Consider the following 17,101-nt stretch of genomic DNA (forward strand, 5'->3'; position numbering starts at 1 on the left):
TTCAAAGTAGTATTACTCTGCCAGTTTAGGTCTACTTTGCACTGAACTAACTGGAGACCATTCTCCAGGTTCACCTCTACCTCCTCATATATCCTGGGTACAGCTTCCGGTCAGACCGACAGCGTAAATATATACGGTGTTACAGGAGTATCTCCACTTGTAGACTTTTACTAGGCTTACAGCAACTCTCCTGGCTGTAGCCCATGATGCTAGGACCTTATAATGGGGCCGGAGGGGGGTGTTAGCCACTATACCTCTAAGTTACAGCTTGTTCGGAGCTCAACTGATTGAGTGAGAGTGATTTGCACAAACTGAGATTTGAACACCCCATGGAGTCTCGTATGACAAACAATCTAGTAATTTTCCCCAAAGCTCTGCGGAACAAGTTACTTTCAAGGTAGGATGACCTGGCTCCATAGAAGGGGTAACCCATGGTCTAAGGCAGGGTAACTCTGGTCTGAAGGTACGGTAACTCTACCCTGACTCACTGTCAAACAATTTAAGACAACTTACAAATTAACTACTGAGATTACCCTACCCAGTAGGGTAACTACCGCTTCTTACTAGTACTTATGTACTTTTTAGTATGGCATAGTACGTCCAATTGAGGTATCTAACTAACAGTACCTCTGCTCGGTAGACTCTAGTCTACCTCCATTCCTACTGTAGTAGTCTCTTGACACTGGTATAGGTAAAGGTTTAGCTAACTGTAATAGTACTTCATGGAGTCTCGTTACAGTCATGAAAGCTTTCTACTGGGATCTGAAATACATGGCAGACTTCAATTGGAAACTTCCCAATGGAGTCTTAGTCAAAAGCACTAGTTCTGGCTGATTTCTACTGATAATAGTCTATCAAGAGCCCTGGTAATACATTTAACATTTGTTTGAGCTGTGTAACTTCTTTAATCCTGGCTGTTAGTATATTTGATTGTTTAACTGCTGATCCGATACGGCCTGAGAATGGTTTACTTCGGAGCACATCACAAATGGGATAATTGATATTGGTATTAACAGTTAGTTTGTGAATTTTGAAGCCATTGAGTCTAGCATATATCTGTAGTATCTGATCACTCACATCATTCTTATTTGACTGTCTGTAGTCCTCCTTGACCATTGTCTTATAGCTGCTCTTGGCTGACTCAGTTGAATACATTTAGATATTTCTGAACTGCTGTATATAGTTTGTAAAATGACTTAATAGGTATATCTTTCCGAAGTTGAAATTGAGATGCTTATTATATATATCTGCCACTACACCCTCAAGCTCATAAAGCTGTTCGTCTACAATGGTCAGTCTTTGAACTACACTGAGCACTGAAAGGTGATGTTGATTGAGTATATTACTATTTGTATTCTGTATTCTCGATATTACCTCATGTACCTTTCAGGCTGTCGACTAATCTTTCCGATACTCCTTAAGGATGTCTTTATAATCATGGAAGACTTTGAGCTACCGCTTAAGGTATGAAACTATCTCATTGGTGTAACTTTTGTATTGCATCATAAGAGTGAAGTTGAAAATTGTTCAAATACAAGTTAGTATCCAGGAAAAGATGTGACACTCGGAGACACTTGGAGGAGGTAGCACAGTCACAAAATATGGTAGGAGAACTCGGACCAGAATTCTCATTTCTTTTCTGGTTAATTGCGAAAACTATATTGTACTCTTTATTGGATAGTGAATATCTGCAGTAAGCTGGCAGACTCTTCTAAACAGTATCAAAAGTCTGCAGTCTTTTGTACTTGTTAGTAGTACTGAGATCTGATACCTAGGAACCACCATATGTAGGGTAACTCCATTCAGAATTGGAACCTCTATTCTCCAACACCCTATTCTGGCCTCCTTACATGCACCAAACTTTATCATACATATCTATCTCAGTTGCATCCTGTGACTATAATGCCACAGATGTTAAAGTTTACAAATAATACTGTATAGGTTACTACTCTCTGTTTGACTGGATCCTGTTCGTAAGATATTTGAGAAGGGACCTTTTGCTAAGTCTAGGAAGTGGAACAGAATGAATTCATTAACTACTCAGAGAGTGTTAGGGGGAGAAAAACTAATAGACTTCAGAGTTGTCTAGGCCAAGTAAGATTTGTTTTTTGTGGACTGAGATTGTCTAGAAAGGATCGAATTGCACACATTTTGTTTATAACTACTAAGAGCCAGAGTAAAGTAGGTAAAGTAGCATAGAATCATGAAGACAATATTATATTGTTAAGGTCTCTTCTCCGTTGCTTGATAATATCTAAAAGCTTGAGAGGTACTTCAATATTTATATTTCGCATCTGAGTGTTCGCAGACTATATCTATCTATTATACAACTATGTACCTTTCTAATTATAACTCATAACATCAGGTATTCTTCAAAGGTGTGAATACCTGGAGATTCTGAAAATCAACACACTCTTTTCAGTAATTACTATATTGCTAACTAGTGGCTATACTATTCCCAATAGTAATTATCTGATCAATAGAGTCTTTAAACTTATGGCCTAGTTCTCAAGTTGAACTAAGTTGATACCAATTGTCTCCCTTATCAATGAAATGATCAGTTTTATCTGCAGATTGTATTTTTAGAGGTAGTTACAATTTCAACCTTCCTAGAATGCCTGACTTTTAACGTCCATAACTCCGGATCCAACCGATAGATATCTTTCAGATAACTTCCCACTAATTCACAGGGAGTCATTCTACCAGATTGGTAGATAATCCCTTGGTCGGCAACTCTTTATTGCTCTGAGTACCAGGATTTCAGTCATTGTTCTAGGATTGTGAATTATTCCCGTAACTACAACACATTCCTGCGCCCAGTTGTAATACTGCGTGAAGTTTATCAGCTTCTGTGGTAGTATTTCTCAGAGTTCTAGTCTCTTCTAGTTATTATAGAGTAGGTGCAAATGTATTGGCCTCTTGTAAAGATCCTTTAGCATTCAATACTATCTCTTTGTACGAAAAAGTTCTGTTACCTACTACTCTTGCCAAAGTTGTCACAATTTTGAAGCCTAGTAACTCTCTGAGTAGTTGACAGATTTACTCTATTCTACTTCCTAGACTTAGCCAAAGGTCTTCTCTCATTTAACCTGCGAACAGGATCTGGTTGCATGGATGACAGCGATATATATGGTATTATCCTTTTACTTTAAATTTTGTAGCCTTATAGTCACAGGATGCAATTGAGATAAGTACATATGATAACATGTGGACCCCGTGAGGGTACCAGATCGGGGTATTAGAGACCAGTGATTCTGATTCCGAATGGAGTTACTCTACTTAGGATGGTTCCTAGATATCAGATCCCGGTATTCCTAATATTAACAATATAAAATTATTTATACTATTCTATTCTACCTTACTCTACTCTTAGTAGTCCTAAGTGAAATGAGTAACTGTTTTACCTTCCTGAATAAATCTCCGTCTACGGAAATAAATTTTAATAGATATAGACAACTCTGAGTCTATACAGGCAGCATCCACCTAACAAAAGACCTAATAGGTGATATATATGAAGCATTGACATACTGTCTACTAGATCTACATTATGCATAGATGTCTAACATATAAGTTGACTACTTTGTAAAATTGGAAGAGACTACTAAAATAATAGTCAATTAAACTGAGGTTTCAGGAAAATGTCTCAGTCTATTCAACTTTATAAATTAAATGGTGCCAGTTGGAAGTTAATAGCATCTTTTTAAATAGTGAAGATTTTATTAAAAGAGTTTAAAAAGGGTGTGAAATATTTCAGTGTCAAACAGTATTCATACTTATTAAGACTGTCAGTGAGAACTATTACATGGAATACTAAATCTCCATACAAATTTTGCCAAGTTTGGCCAACTTGGTGGTAAAATGCTCTTTGTCACTATCTGTTTAAATAAATCCAGGTACAGCTTATTCATATATAAAATTTTTATTATTTTTATTAAATAATAAAATAGTTCTTGTAAATAGAAATTTACTCAAATTTTCTTTTTCTTTCATATAGTATTTTATTATCTAGAAATGAGCTGGTAAATTACCAATGTTTAGATACTTTTTGGTAGGATTTTAGAAAGTGAAACAATACTTTTGAGGTGATTGTATGATAACTGAATCTTGAACGCTCTTGCTACTTTGGAAAAATAGCAAAAACCTCAATATTTGAGATGTGAGTTAGAAACCTGGTGTTATACTATCTTGCTTGACTAGCAATTATATAGACAAAACCTCTGAATCAGGATCATAAAGGGGAAATTTTACTTTCCAAAGAGGAGGAGCAAGAGGTAGCAGAGCGGGTAAAGCATTTGAATAATATGGAAGCGTGTGTTACCAAGACTTATACACCTGTATGGAATGGTAACATTGGGCACATGGATATCAGGAACCCCCCCCCCACCCTGGAATGTAAAATAGCGCACCATCTGGAGTATCAAATGAAGTTTTGTCTCGCCACTAGAATTATCATAGCAAATTTGACAGCCTCATGGCATGTTGACACTATATAGTAAGTTATTGGCTTCCCTGTCCGCCTCCTCATTAGTTTCTGGTCCAGTGGTCGGTAATTCCTTCGTGGCCGGTCTTCACGTAAAAAAAAAAGAGAAGCTTCTTTCTTGATTGTCGGGGAACCTACGATACCAGAATCGCTCCAAGAGAATTCCCCCACCAATCATGGGGGCGTAGAGTTTTTGAAATCATTACACGCTCGCGAGTGATATATGATGACCACCTCTAGATGTTCGCCCCCCTTTTTTTGAGACAGAGAACACGGTGGCTTGCCAACATGCCGCAAGGCAACTATGAATGATACCCAAAATTTTGGGGTCGTCGATTTAGTTCTCTATGAGTATTGAAGTCTACAACTTCCTTACAAATGTAAGTGAACTCCAACGAAATTGCCTACTTAGGTACTGCTTATATACCTATCTTCCTTTGGAGATCCGTAATTCATGACCCATTCAAAATCTTCCGCTCGCGGCCAAAGTTACTTCTATTCCCGATATAAACATTTCTCTGAGCCTGAGAGTAACTTATTGTTAGTAAGCATTGATCACTATCTATACGTGCTTTGCCTGGAGATATATATGCTCCCCGTGCATGCAGGAGAATCTGAAATTCTGTCATTTTTGAAGGGGTTTGGAGCTATGACTTTCCTAGCTTATCTTATGATAGAAGATGTATCTGTTGAAAGACATGAAGATAGCTAGGACTTACTGGAATTGTTCAAGCTTGAAGACATACAAAGCTCTTCACCCGTCCCCTCAAAGATTAGTCGCGTGTACGGATCTTGTGAAGAGTGTATCGAGAGCTTCCCGAGCACCACGTCTGGCGCAACTGTGGGTGAAGGGTCTATTTTTCTACTGTACCAGCTGCATGGTATATGAATCCTGCTCCAATCCTGTTCCTCCCGTCTCTACTGTGGACTGAACAATTATGCAACTGATACTATAAAAGGCTCCCAACACCAATGAAGCCAAAACACATCCATGCAACTTATCATACACTGCTAATATTCTAACGCCAAAGTATCGTACATACACCAAATTTACCTCATACTCCCTTCTATCCTCTCCAACAACTCCTCTAGTCCCAATGGCTCCCATAGCTCCCTATTCTTTTTATCCTGTGCCCACACCACGTCCCCTTGAAAGTACACCACCGAGCCTCCGCTCCCGCTGGCGCTTGCTGTCATTCTGAACATAGGTCTGCCGCTTGCTTCATGGGCTTTACGTAAGGGGATAAGGAGAAGATTGTGATCAGCGCACCAGTCCTCCACCGCGTCTCTAAAGGTCGCTCCGACCGGTACAGGGGTGTTGTTCGCTTTGACAGGTACAGACTTTGGTGCAATGGCCTCCGGTTTTGTCGGTCGTAGGGGTTCCACAGGAGGGGGCGCAAGTTTGATGGGGGCATCTTGGCCCAAGTCCAAAGCGTTGTTCATCATATCGAGACCCTTCTTGAAGCCACTTCTGATCGCGGGAGCGCTTCTCAGTCCCTCCGGGAAGACATCCTGCCAGAACATATACCACTCCTGAATTTCCGTGAAAATGGGCTCGGCAGTCAGCCACTGGTATAATACATTCAGCCACTTGGGGAAAAATTCGGCTTCGACGAGTTGGGCGAAAGTGGAGATTCTGAAGAAAGGAATCCACTTGAAAACGTCCTCCAAGGGTTCGAGGACCTGGTCTCCGGGATTGACGTCGAAATCGTCTCTCAATCTTAACGCAAGTCGGGGTAGTAGGTGGCGGATTAGCAAATCCTCGAGCTGACTAGGACCGAAGACTTCTTTCCATGCTTCTAAACCTTCGACTGTCCCCCTGGAAACATCCCAAGTATCCAGAACGATCCCGAATCCCCTCCTGACCTCACGGAGGAGATCATCCATATGAGGACCCAAATGTGGCAGCCACTGAAAGACCCATAGATGGGGAGGCTGGCGAGCCTTATTCCCTTTGCTCACGCGGGGGTTCCAATCGGCAACTGCCGCACGGAGTTTGGGTAACACCAGTTGGTCGAGGATGTTGGCATGAATAAAAGATGGAAGAAGAGAAGTCCAAACATCCAATACTTTTAGTACTGGTGCAGGTTTATGTACATTCCAATCGTTGTTGATAGCTGATCGCACTTTCGGAAGCCAGAGAGAAAACATCATACTCTCATAATGAGTTGTAGACTTGCTTCGCTCTACGAAACCTTTTTTAGCGTACTCTGCTTCGACGTCTTCCTTTGATCGTATATGGAGTATACGACGAAGCCTGCGGAAGCTCTCAAATAACAGGAACGGATCTTTAAGAGGGGACCACCTGGAAAGCTCCCGTTTGAAAAGTGGGTGCAGTGCCGCGACTGCTACTCCGGTCAAGTCGTGGTCTTCTATCTCGTTCTGGTACTCAAGTTGCAGTACCTCTAGCTGCGTTACGATTGCTTCGATAGAAGCCTTTGGGTCTTCGATATTCAAAGTGAGGCTCTGAAGACTCTTCGCCATATCCACCATGTCCTTTAATCTTCCGATCTGCTTTGTTTCCTCATCCATCTCCAAATTCAACCTTCTCTCCTCTTTATTAATATAGGTCTTCCGGTCTTGCAGGCTCGCCCATTCCCCTGCAAAACTCTCGAGATCCTTTCGAGCCATTCTAGCAATCTTAAACGATTCGTCTTCAACAGAAGGATCTTTAGACATGACCCCAGAGCTAGATGTCAACAATTTCCTCTCTTTCCCAGTAAAGTCGATTATATTTTTTAGAACTGACGGCACGTCCAACCCTTTTGCAGCAGCCGATATCTCCTCTACAGTTCTGAACTTTGTTCTCTCCTTTCTAGCCCTGAGAGGAGTTCCACCAGGCGTACTGCCCATTGAACCGCTTCCTGCCTTTCTCTTTGCCTTTTTTTTCCTTTCCTCATCTTCGCTATCAGAAATGACCTCTCCTCTCAACGCAGCAGCTCGCTTGGCCTCCTTTCTTGCTTGATCGGTCTTTTCCCTAATTGCCCCCACACCTACACCTTGTGGTCGAAGCTTAACCTCTATAGGAGCCAATATACCCTCCCCCTTCTTCCCAAGACCCTGACCTTCAACATAACCCATCTTTGCCATCATCCTCGCGGCGAAACTTTCAGGGTTGGCTTTCGGCTGCGAGGTGTCGTTTGCACGACCTCCTCCCTTTCCCCGTGAAGGTTCAGAGGTAAAGAAGGAGGGTCGAGGGACTATGTTCTCAGATTGCGATACTGGAAATTCGGGATCTAACGAAGGCATTCCCACAGAGGCAGCAGTGAAAGATGAAACGAACCCTCGTCCCAGCGGCGTTGAGTACTGCTGCCCTGTCGGCGATTCGGGTGGCGGCGACTCAGTAGGACCCATTCGTGATATTGCCGAAGCTTTGAACCCCAATCCTACATGCGCATCCAACGACCGTGGGGTAGATGTTCCGGAATTGTTCTGAGACCCTGCTCCCAAGCCTGCGCGAGTGAACTTTCTGGAGCTTAAGGGCTTCCTTCCTAGACCAAGGCGAGGCCCTGTATCTGACTCCTCCTCATCGCCTTTACTACTCCAGCTACCAAGCCCAGCAAACCCAGCAGTAGCATCCGAAACTGATCCCAGGCCACCAACCGTCCTATCGTCGCCTTCAATTTCCTCTTCCACCTTTTGCGCCATCCTGACAGCTCCGGTGTATTCGTCCTCATCGTCCTCGTCGCCCTCGCTGTCCTCATCATCCTCTCCACCAACAATCTCGCTAGACTTAACGAACCCCATCCCCTTATTCCTCAACCCTTTACTACTCCATCCCTTACCGCCTCGTGCACCTTCATCTTCGCCATCACTCCCAAAAATGCCTAAGGCAGCCCTCTCTTTTGTGTCCCCGCCAGCCCATCGTCGCTTTCGTTGATGCCCGGAAGAAAAGCGTTCGTGGTCATCGGTCGGATCTGGAAATTCGATTTCGTCTTCGCTCGAGTCGGAATCTGAGGAGCACTCCCATTTCTCCACTTTCCTTTTACCCATAACGACAATCTTTGCTCGTGATTGCAAACCAGGATGAAGAGGGGTGCCCCGCAAGTTTATTGATCGTGATGGATGGCAATCCAGGGGTTAAGTTATCTCAAGGAAATGTGAGGGGGATGTGTGGTCTGCGGTATCGGTGTCATGGATGACTCATCAAAAAAGTTAAATGCCCCAATCGAGAGACCCAACCCATAAGCAGACAATTTAGCCCCACACAGACACCACCTACTTTTCTGGAAAAAAAACCCTTTCATCTTTCATCTCTCGCCCAAAGCTCAAACAATCCTCAACCCCGACCATTCGCTCGTCCCCAATCAACAAAACCCATCAATTGATTGGCCTCCTCCCGGTCAATTCGCCTCGGACCTGGAATTTTATTACGAAAACAACAAAAGCACTTGCGCTATAATGGGCTTCACCCCCCGTGGAAGAGGCGGGGCAAGAGGAGGAGCTACTCCTAGAGGCGGCTCCCGTGGCAGCTCCCGTGGCGGTTCTCGTGGTGGATTTGGTTAGTCTTCAATTCCTCTGTTCTGATATTCCTGTCGTAATCCTGCAATATTCTCCTCACAGTTTTCATGTTTTCCTTGTTTCCTCCAACAGTTTGTGCACACTAGTGACGAGAGTATCACCCGCCCTTCCTTTTGCGAAGAGGAGAGCCCTCCTAGGAAAACTCCTCTCACAAGATTCAAACCAGACCCCACGACATAGTATTAGGGGAAATTTTGACTGACATACTCAATTGCCTCAGGCGGCGGTGTGCGCGGTACACCTCGCGGTGGTGGACGTGGTGGTGCACGCGGCGGCGGTCGCGGCCGCGGCACACCCAGAGGAGGCCGTGGAGGAGGACGAGGAGGCGCCGGGGGTGCTAAGGGTGGTGCTAGAGTTGTTGTTGAGCCTCATCGTCATGCCGGTGTTTTTGTCGCCCGTTCGAAGGAAGATATGCTGGTCACCAAGAATCTCTCGCCTGGAGAGTCAGTCTACGGAGAGAAGCGTATTTCAGTCGATACGCCCTCTACTGAAGCCGACGGCGCCTCCACCAAGACTGAATACAGAGTCTGGAACCCTTTCCGTTCAAAGTTGGCCGCAGGTATTTTGGGTGGTCTCGATGATATCTTCATTCAACCCGGTGCTAAAGTTCTTTACCTTGGCGCTGCCTCTGGTACTTCTGTTTCCCATGTTGCTGATATTGTTGGCCCTACTGGCAATGTCTATGCTGTCGAGTTCTCCCACCGCTCCGGGCGTGACTTAATCAATATGGCTAAGAAGCGCACCAACGTTATTCCCATCATCGAGGACGCTCGTCATCCTTTGAAGTATCGCATGCTCGTGGGCATGGTTGATGTTGTCTTTGCGGATGTAGCACAGCCTGATCAAGCGAGAATCGTTGGGCTTAATTGCCATCTTTTCTTGAAGGAGAAGGGGGGTGTCTTGGTTTCTGTCAAAGCAAACTGCATCGATTCAACAGCAGCCGCAGAGGCTGTGTTTGCTAGGGAGGTTCAGAAGATGAGAGAAGAGAGGATTAAGCCTTTGGAACAACTGACATTGGGTAAGTTGTTTTCCTAAAATTATTTCGATGAGCGGGAGCACTAACAGACGTTTCTAGAACCATTTGAGAGGGACCACTGTATGGTTGTTGGTCGTTACTTACGTTCCCAATCTTAAATATCTTGTACAGTAAGGTGGCATGAAGTTCACATCTTTGTCTGATCTTAGACATGGATAGAGCAGTTAGATAGATGGAATGCAAGAGGCAAGAAAGCCGAAAAAACTAGCCCAGTGGAAATGTATGGCGGAGAAGCCATAGCGGTTGTATTGTATATGCCCTCCAGGGTTCAATTTCCTTTTCTTTGCGCCTTGTCTATTTCTCGATATTTCCTTTCTCTCTTGTCTTTTAGGTAGTTCCTTCGAAAAAAAGGGGTTCTCGTCCTTGTTTCTACTGTACTTGATAACTCGGCATGAAAAATCAATACGGCGTCAAGGCATTCTAGATTAATAGTGACGATTGATGCATTGCAGTCGAGTCAGTCACGCTACTTTTGGGCTGGCCCTGGGTAATTTTATAGGTGTGATATCCAGAATTTTGCGCCAAGACAGGCACTAATCAACACCAGTACGAAGGTGTCCAGACACTGGCACTTTATAAGTGGTCAAGTGCAAGGTCTATCCTTTGGGCGGTCTGAAACAGTAAAATTCGTAGCCAGGCACACAGCACCTATTATGAAAAATACCATACCTAAAAAGGATAAGTGCAAGTAGGACACAACTATGTCAACTATTGCAAAGTAATTTTGAATACAATACAGGTTAACCAGCAAGGACCACCAGCGATGTCAGAGCTAAGACCAGTACAAGAACTGCTTTCTGCCCTTTCGACCAATTGCCCAGTAGGAAGAGAGAGCTGGGTACAAAAAACCTGGATACAAAAGAAGCCCAAATTACCGCAACAAGAATTCCAAATCCAACGTAATCAGTGGCCCTTTGTGCTCCTCTGCCCATGGAACAATCATCTCAGTCAGCCTTTGTTGCCTTGAGAGGACAGCAGTACTAATGCCCTAAGGATATTTGAGTTCTTTTGGGATGATAGTATGATGGATTTGCTGGTAGTGGGGACAAATCAGTATGAGAGAGAGAAAGGAGCAGGGAAAGGGTCAGGGATTAGGGCCGGCCTACTCCTAAAGTCTGGCCAGGAAAGGAGAAAAGTAAGGGCACGGGAGATGAGAGTCTTATTGGGTCTTCTAATTCATATAGAAGTAAAAAGAGGGGTGGCCTTGGTCCAAAGACATTTTGGGATATGAAAGAGAATATGCAATCAACTTTTCAAATGATGGATTTCAAGCACTTCTGCTAAATTAAACAATACCTCCATATCTCCGACCCAAAATTACAACTCTCATATTCAGAGTAGTTTGAGAAGCTAGAACCATTAAACTCTATAATCCAGTCTCAGTGTCAGTAGTACTACCTTCCTGCATCAAATATCACTGTAGATGAAATGATTATTAGGTTTGGAGAGTAAAGTTTTCATACATACTGAATTCCCAGCAAGCCAATTACTGAAGGGCACAAAGTATTTGCACTCTGTGACGTCAGCAATAGCTATAATTGGATATTTGCTTCTCAGGCAAACTCATGTGCTGTCTTGATTCTGCAGGAAGATTTCACTCCTACTGGCTCAACTGTGTTTCAATTAGCCTCCTCTCTTTCATATAGTTCTAGGCTTCACTTCAACATCTATATGGACAATGATTTCTACACACTCTCTCCCCTTACCAAGCTACGGCATCTAGGTATTGGTGGATGTGGGACAGTATGAGTAAATGCTAGAGCATTTCCCATTCATCTCCATGATGAAAAGAAGGGCATTCTCTGGAATGAGGTTTCTGGGAGGCTTGTTGGCCAAGAGGGCAAGGTTTTAGGGATTTAGTGGTAGGATAATAGTACAATGCATTTTTTGACAACTATTCACACTCTTGATAAGGGGATAATTGTTGAGTGTAAAAAAGCCCGGATCCCCCGCAGTAATGGCCCTGCTATTTGCTGGGTGTTTGACCTAGCTGAGCACTCAAATGTTGCTATTCCAGTCATTACTAATAGCTATAATAGGTATAAGATTGGAGTAGATGTTGCCGATCAGTACTGGAGTTATTATTTTACTCAATTGAAGCATCTCTGCAACTAGCCTCTCATATTCTATTGGCTTCTTGACACTACAGTTATTAATTCTTTCCTAATCGCACGCTGCCTCTCACTACCTATTCAGTATAATGATATCTCACGATCATTTCGTCTTCTTCTAGCTCAACTAATACTTGACAAGTATGAACAGAAGGGCTATACTGCCTAAAAGGCTTATTATACAAGAAAAACTATAACCTCCCAGCATAGTCGACTCCAGAACCATACCTTACTTCTAGCCTCCAAGGAAGCACCAACTGAGTACCAGTTTACATAGCAAAAGTCCTCCAATATTGCCTGTACGTAATGCTAGTTTATACTATGGGGAATGAATCAAAAAGGAACTCACGCAACCTCTACTTGCTTTGGCTGCAACAGACCCAGCTGTGGCTTCTCCCTTTGCTCCCCTTACTTTGACAATAGGCATAAAAATCTCATAAGATCAAACTCATAGATAGCAGAGGTAGATGTTCAAATGACTGTCTTATACGTTCAATTCAACTTCAATTCCCCTTTACCATCTTAGCATGAGGACTACCAAAAACGTTGCAATGACCGGCAGGGCTCTCTTTTTACCTGCCTGATCCCAGACTCAAGTATGCAGCCAGGAAATATACAGTTATGTGGTAGCTGGCCCCACAGTTGTCAGCTGGATGGAGCGATATTTCTCCAGATCTTATTTTCATATTAGCTACAATGAGGGAAGCCAACTGGTTTACCATTCTCTTCTCTGAGTGTTTGTATTATGGTAGCCCTCTGTACCACATATCTCAAGTGTCCCATATACATTTCTACTGCTCAATGGTTTCCAGTGTTTGTTTTTTCATCTAGTTACTATCCTTTTTCTTCTCTTCCTACTTTTTCTTAATACACTCGCAGCTTTCTGATAAAGTATTAGTAATAGTTCATCAGACTTTTTTTTCATAGTATTTATTGGTTACTGTAATTTAATATCATGAGCATGTTATATAAGTGCGAAGCATCCTGTTTGGGATTTTTTTTCAGATTGGTGTGCTTAGCTACGAATTTTACTGTCTCAGACTGCCCAACGGATAGGTCCCTAATCTTGTATGATACCATACTGGTATTGTGCTTGTACGAAGAATATACTGCATTTTTTAAATAAACCCGAAATCGCTCTTGGCCCTAAATGAGGTTGTTAGTAGAGTTGCCACACCTTAGACTCCAGGTATCCAGGGACCATGAACACAGAAAACTACCTTAACTTAACGTCAGGAGTGCTGTATTGAAGAATTGAGAACTGTTTTTCTCATATGTAGCTATTGTATGAACAGTATAGGAGGGGGTATGCTGAATGATATACTGAAGATGTAATACTAGCAGTAAATTTGAGGGATATTAAGAGAAAACACACATTCTCTCTATAGTTCATATCATGCTTGGACACAATATTGGGTATACTACTGCAACTCAGAATTAGGATATCAACCAACTGCTTAATCTGAGAAACAATAGATACTCACCAACAAATTTGCCTATTGAAAATGAAGAAACCAAGCCTCTAAATAAGCGAAAGGTTAGTTAGTACTCGAGAATTAATTAATGAGTGGTTTTTTAAATATACTCATGATTTGAAATTTGTCTAACAGATCCGGCCTGGATGTCACCCAAAACCAATTTCAAACCGAAAAAGTCCTCAGTATGGCAAACCAAAAAGTTGGCTCCAGTGATCATATATCCATGAGTATAAGATTAAAGTTCTCTATTGATGGACCCATGAGTGGATACCAGTTAGTAGCACTGAACAGCAGGGAGAAGCTCAGGCTAGTCCATTTAGACTGTGACTACTATTTATTCAAGAGGTTTCAGACTGCTTCATGGTACCCATTACGACATTACATGATTGGCGTAAAAATCATAAAAAAATTGTGAATTCAAAGAAAGGAGAACTGTCAAGAACGTGGCTTAGCATAAAAGAGGCTTTCATGTGACACATGGTTATGAGTCACAGGTATGTTATTGTTTTACACATATGACTCATTCGGGTCATATGATTTGTTATGTGTGGGATTTGTGATGCTTTTGCACATGGCTCAAATATGAGTCATTGGACATGCGCCTTATAATTTGTTATGTGTGGGATTTGTGATGCTTTCGCACATGGCTCAAATATGAGTCATAGGAAGTGTGCCTGGCGAGTATGCCTTGCGATTGTACCTTGCGGGTAAGCCTTATGCATATGATTTATGTTTCACACATGACCTTGTTATGAGGTCATGGGTTTCACGCATGTGATCACTTTGGTCACATGACTAGTTTGTTATGATTTGGTTTCACACATGTCATCACTTTAGGTCACATGACTATAGGTGGGAAGAATACTATATAAGGAGGCCGATGTGGCCAAGGAAGATAGGTTCTTCACGCTTTGTTCTAAGTACTTTTCCTTGTCCTTGCAGTCGCTTTGCCCCGAGCATTTCTTTCGCACTCACGATGGGCCTTGATACCTTTGATTCTGGGTGCAATATCTGAGTTTGCTCAGTAGTTCCTGGGGTCTTTGGAGTTGAGGTTTGTTAGGTGTTGCGTGGCGGATTACTTGTTTGCTTCTTGTTTCGTCGCTTGATGGCTTCTCACAATGCTGTCACTTTGAGCACTTCATCACGGTCGCTTATGAGCCTCTTTCAGTAAAATGTTTACGGCTTCCTGTCTATCATCTACTCGCAGGTTTCGTGTTCGATTGGGGGGATTGAACATTGTATTTGAGGGGATCACCCGTGTCGTTCTTTGGGCCAGCTCATGTCTTTTGTTGGGTTTTAACAGAGTTCTTAGTTCTCGCGATACAAAATGTCCTTGGGTTAGACTGATGACCTTCCCAAGTATCAATGCGTCATACCGGCTGCATCAATCCACTGGGGAGGGGGCCTCGCTGGCCCCTCCCCTACTCGTTACTATATGTTTCTACGGTCGGAATCCTACGATGTTGTTTATCACCGTTCCCTTGGAGTTTTTGTCCTTGCGGCATATAAGGTGGTTTAGCCAGGTGTCTCCTCCTCGCTACGGTAGGGATGGCTTTGACCTTGAAAAATCTTGCCCCTGGTGTGGGTTTTCATGGCTACCTAGGGTGGTGTGGGACGATTGGCTGCCAGACACTCGCGTTGTCTGTATGTTTGGGTAGTTCAGTTGTTGTCTGTGGTTGGCAGCTTCATCCATTGCAAGTGGGGCCTACCTTCTGTTTGTCTGCTTCTTTTCGTTCGCCCTCTCCCTTCTTGTCGTGTCAGTTGGAGATGCCTCTTGCCCGTTGTTCAGTCCGTGCCTGTTGCCGGACCTATGGGGCAGGCTTTCTCTAGCTCTGCTTACTTTTTCCCAACTCAGTAAGACTTCGGTTTGGCTGAGTAGGATGGTGCAGCTGGTGCCAATGCCTTTGGGTGTTGGTGCTGCCTCCTTTGTGGCTCCCGGCTGTGGCTGGTGGGCCCTCCTCGACTATGCGGTATTGAGGGTTGAGGCTCTGTTCGTGTGGTCAAGATCAATAGCTGCCTGATGGGGCTGGGTATATGCTGTCCTGTGGCTATCGGATGGTTGATCTGTCTGACGGGCTGAGGGGGCTGGATGGACTCCGTCGCACCTGGTACGTGGGGCTTGGGTGGGTGTAACGATCCCTTTCTAGATAGTTAGTTCTTGGCGACAGGGAACGATACTTATCGTTTCTGTCTTCTTCTTTCTTTGTCTTACGATAGCTTTAGGTCCCTGCCTACGTTACCGATAGTACAAGACCTTTGTCTTCTATCGGAAACGCCTATCGTAAGCTTTCTCTAACTCATCTTTATGACGAGCGTTTCCTGGCATTACGATAATATTGCAATAAAGATAAAGATCGTAAATGTGTTCTATATTCGTTAAAGTAATAAGTAGGAAAAGTACTTAGAACAAAGCGTGAAGAACCTATCTTCCTCGGCCGCATCGGCCTCCTTATATAGTGTTCTTTCCACCTTTAATCATGTGACCTAAAGTGGTCACATGCGCAAAACCAAATCATAACAAACTAGTCATGTAACCAAAGTGATCACATGCTCAAAACCCATGACCTTATAGCGAGGTCATGTGCAAAACTCATAAACCAATCATAATACAATAAACAAGTCATATGACTCGACTGAGTCATATGCGCGAAACCCATGACCTCATAATGAGGTCATGTGCGAAACATAAATCATATGCGCAAGGCTTACCCGCAAGGCACACTCGCAAGGCATACTCGTCAGGCGCATGTCCCATGACTCATATTTGAGCTATGTGCGAAAGCATCACAAATCCCACACAGAACAAATCATATAACCCGAATGAGTTATATGCGCAAAACAATAACATACCTGTGACTCATAACCATGTGTCATGTGAAAACCTTTTCCATGCTAAGCCATATTCGTGACATTAGCTCCCCTCCTCCTAAGCCTGAGTCCCATCAGGCTTTTTCTCCCAGTTTCAATAGTTCCCGTCCTGCCGAGCGCATGGACCTTCTCAGCTTGTAGAAATTTTCGTCTGCCGTCCTCCATCTGACCCTTACCAATTCCAGAGTCAGATTCGCCATCTCGATCGTCTGCCGCTGATTGTCGTTCCGCTGTCTGAGCTCCGCGAGCGTTTTGTCGTTTGCCGAAATTGTGGCCTCGGCTTGGCCCAGTTGTTCTCGAAGTCCCCGGATCTGCCTGTGTAGGCTCCTGACATCCGGTTCCGTGTCTGCCAAGGAGTTTTGGGCCCCTCCCTCCTTGGACCGCATTCTCATGGCCCATGCCTTTCTGGCATCTTCTCCTTCCAACTCTCTTCGGCTTCCATCCTTCTGCGGGTAGAATCCCGCAGATATTTTTTGTGCCCTGTGCATCCTGCACCCATTTCTGAAGCATTGTTGCCAATGCTTCAGGACGTGGTCTGGGCGTGGGCCACGCTTTCGGCATTCCCTCGGGAACCATCCCGAGCCTTCCTTGTCGTCAAAGTGTGTTT

The 17,101-nt window shown here is 43.7% G+C and overlaps 3 protein-coding genes; 2 read left to right on the forward strand and 1 right to left on the reverse strand.

The window, feature by feature from the left end:
- Window positions 1-5,530: 5,530 nt before the first annotated feature.
- GSTUM_00005242001 (uncharacterized protein) lies at window positions 5,531-8,548 on the reverse strand (the record flags this gene model as incomplete). XM_002837248.2 has 1 exon in its annotated part: window positions 5,531-8,548. Exon 1 carries the CDS (start codon window positions 8,471-8,473, stop codon window positions 5,531-5,533), a length of 2,943 nt encoding a protein of 980 aa, XP_002837294.1. The 5' UTR covers window positions 8,474-8,548.
- Window positions 8,549-8,746: 198 nt separating this feature from the next.
- On the forward strand, window positions 8,747-9,722 carry GSTUM_00005243001 (uncharacterized protein; the record flags this gene model as incomplete). XM_002837249.2 has 3 exons in its annotated part: window positions 8,747-8,981; window positions 9,222-9,472; window positions 9,495-9,722. Exons 1-3 carry the CDS (start codon window positions 8,882-8,884, stop codon window positions 9,720-9,722), a joined length of 579 nt encoding a protein of 192 aa, XP_002837295.1. The 5' UTR covers window positions 8,747-8,881.
- Window positions 9,723-9,727: 5 nt separating this feature from the next.
- GSTUM_00005244001 (uncharacterized protein) lies at window positions 9,728-10,440 on the forward strand (the record flags this gene model as incomplete). XM_002837250.2 has 2 exons in its annotated part: window positions 9,728-10,019; window positions 10,077-10,440. The coding sequence occupies 2 exons, from the start codon at window positions 9,728-9,730 to the stop codon at window positions 10,133-10,135; spliced, it is 351 nt and encodes a 116-aa protein (XP_002837296.1). The 3' UTR covers window positions 10,136-10,440.
- Between the last annotated feature and the right edge of the window lie 6,661 nt (window positions 10,441-17,101).

The sequence above is a fragment of the Tuber melanosporum genome, assembly GCF_000151645.1.
Source record: "Tuber melanosporum whole genome shotgun sequence assembly, scaffold_18, strain Mel28".
NCBI lineage: Eukaryota > Fungi > Ascomycota > Pezizomycetes > Pezizales > Tuberaceae > Tuber > Tuber melanosporum.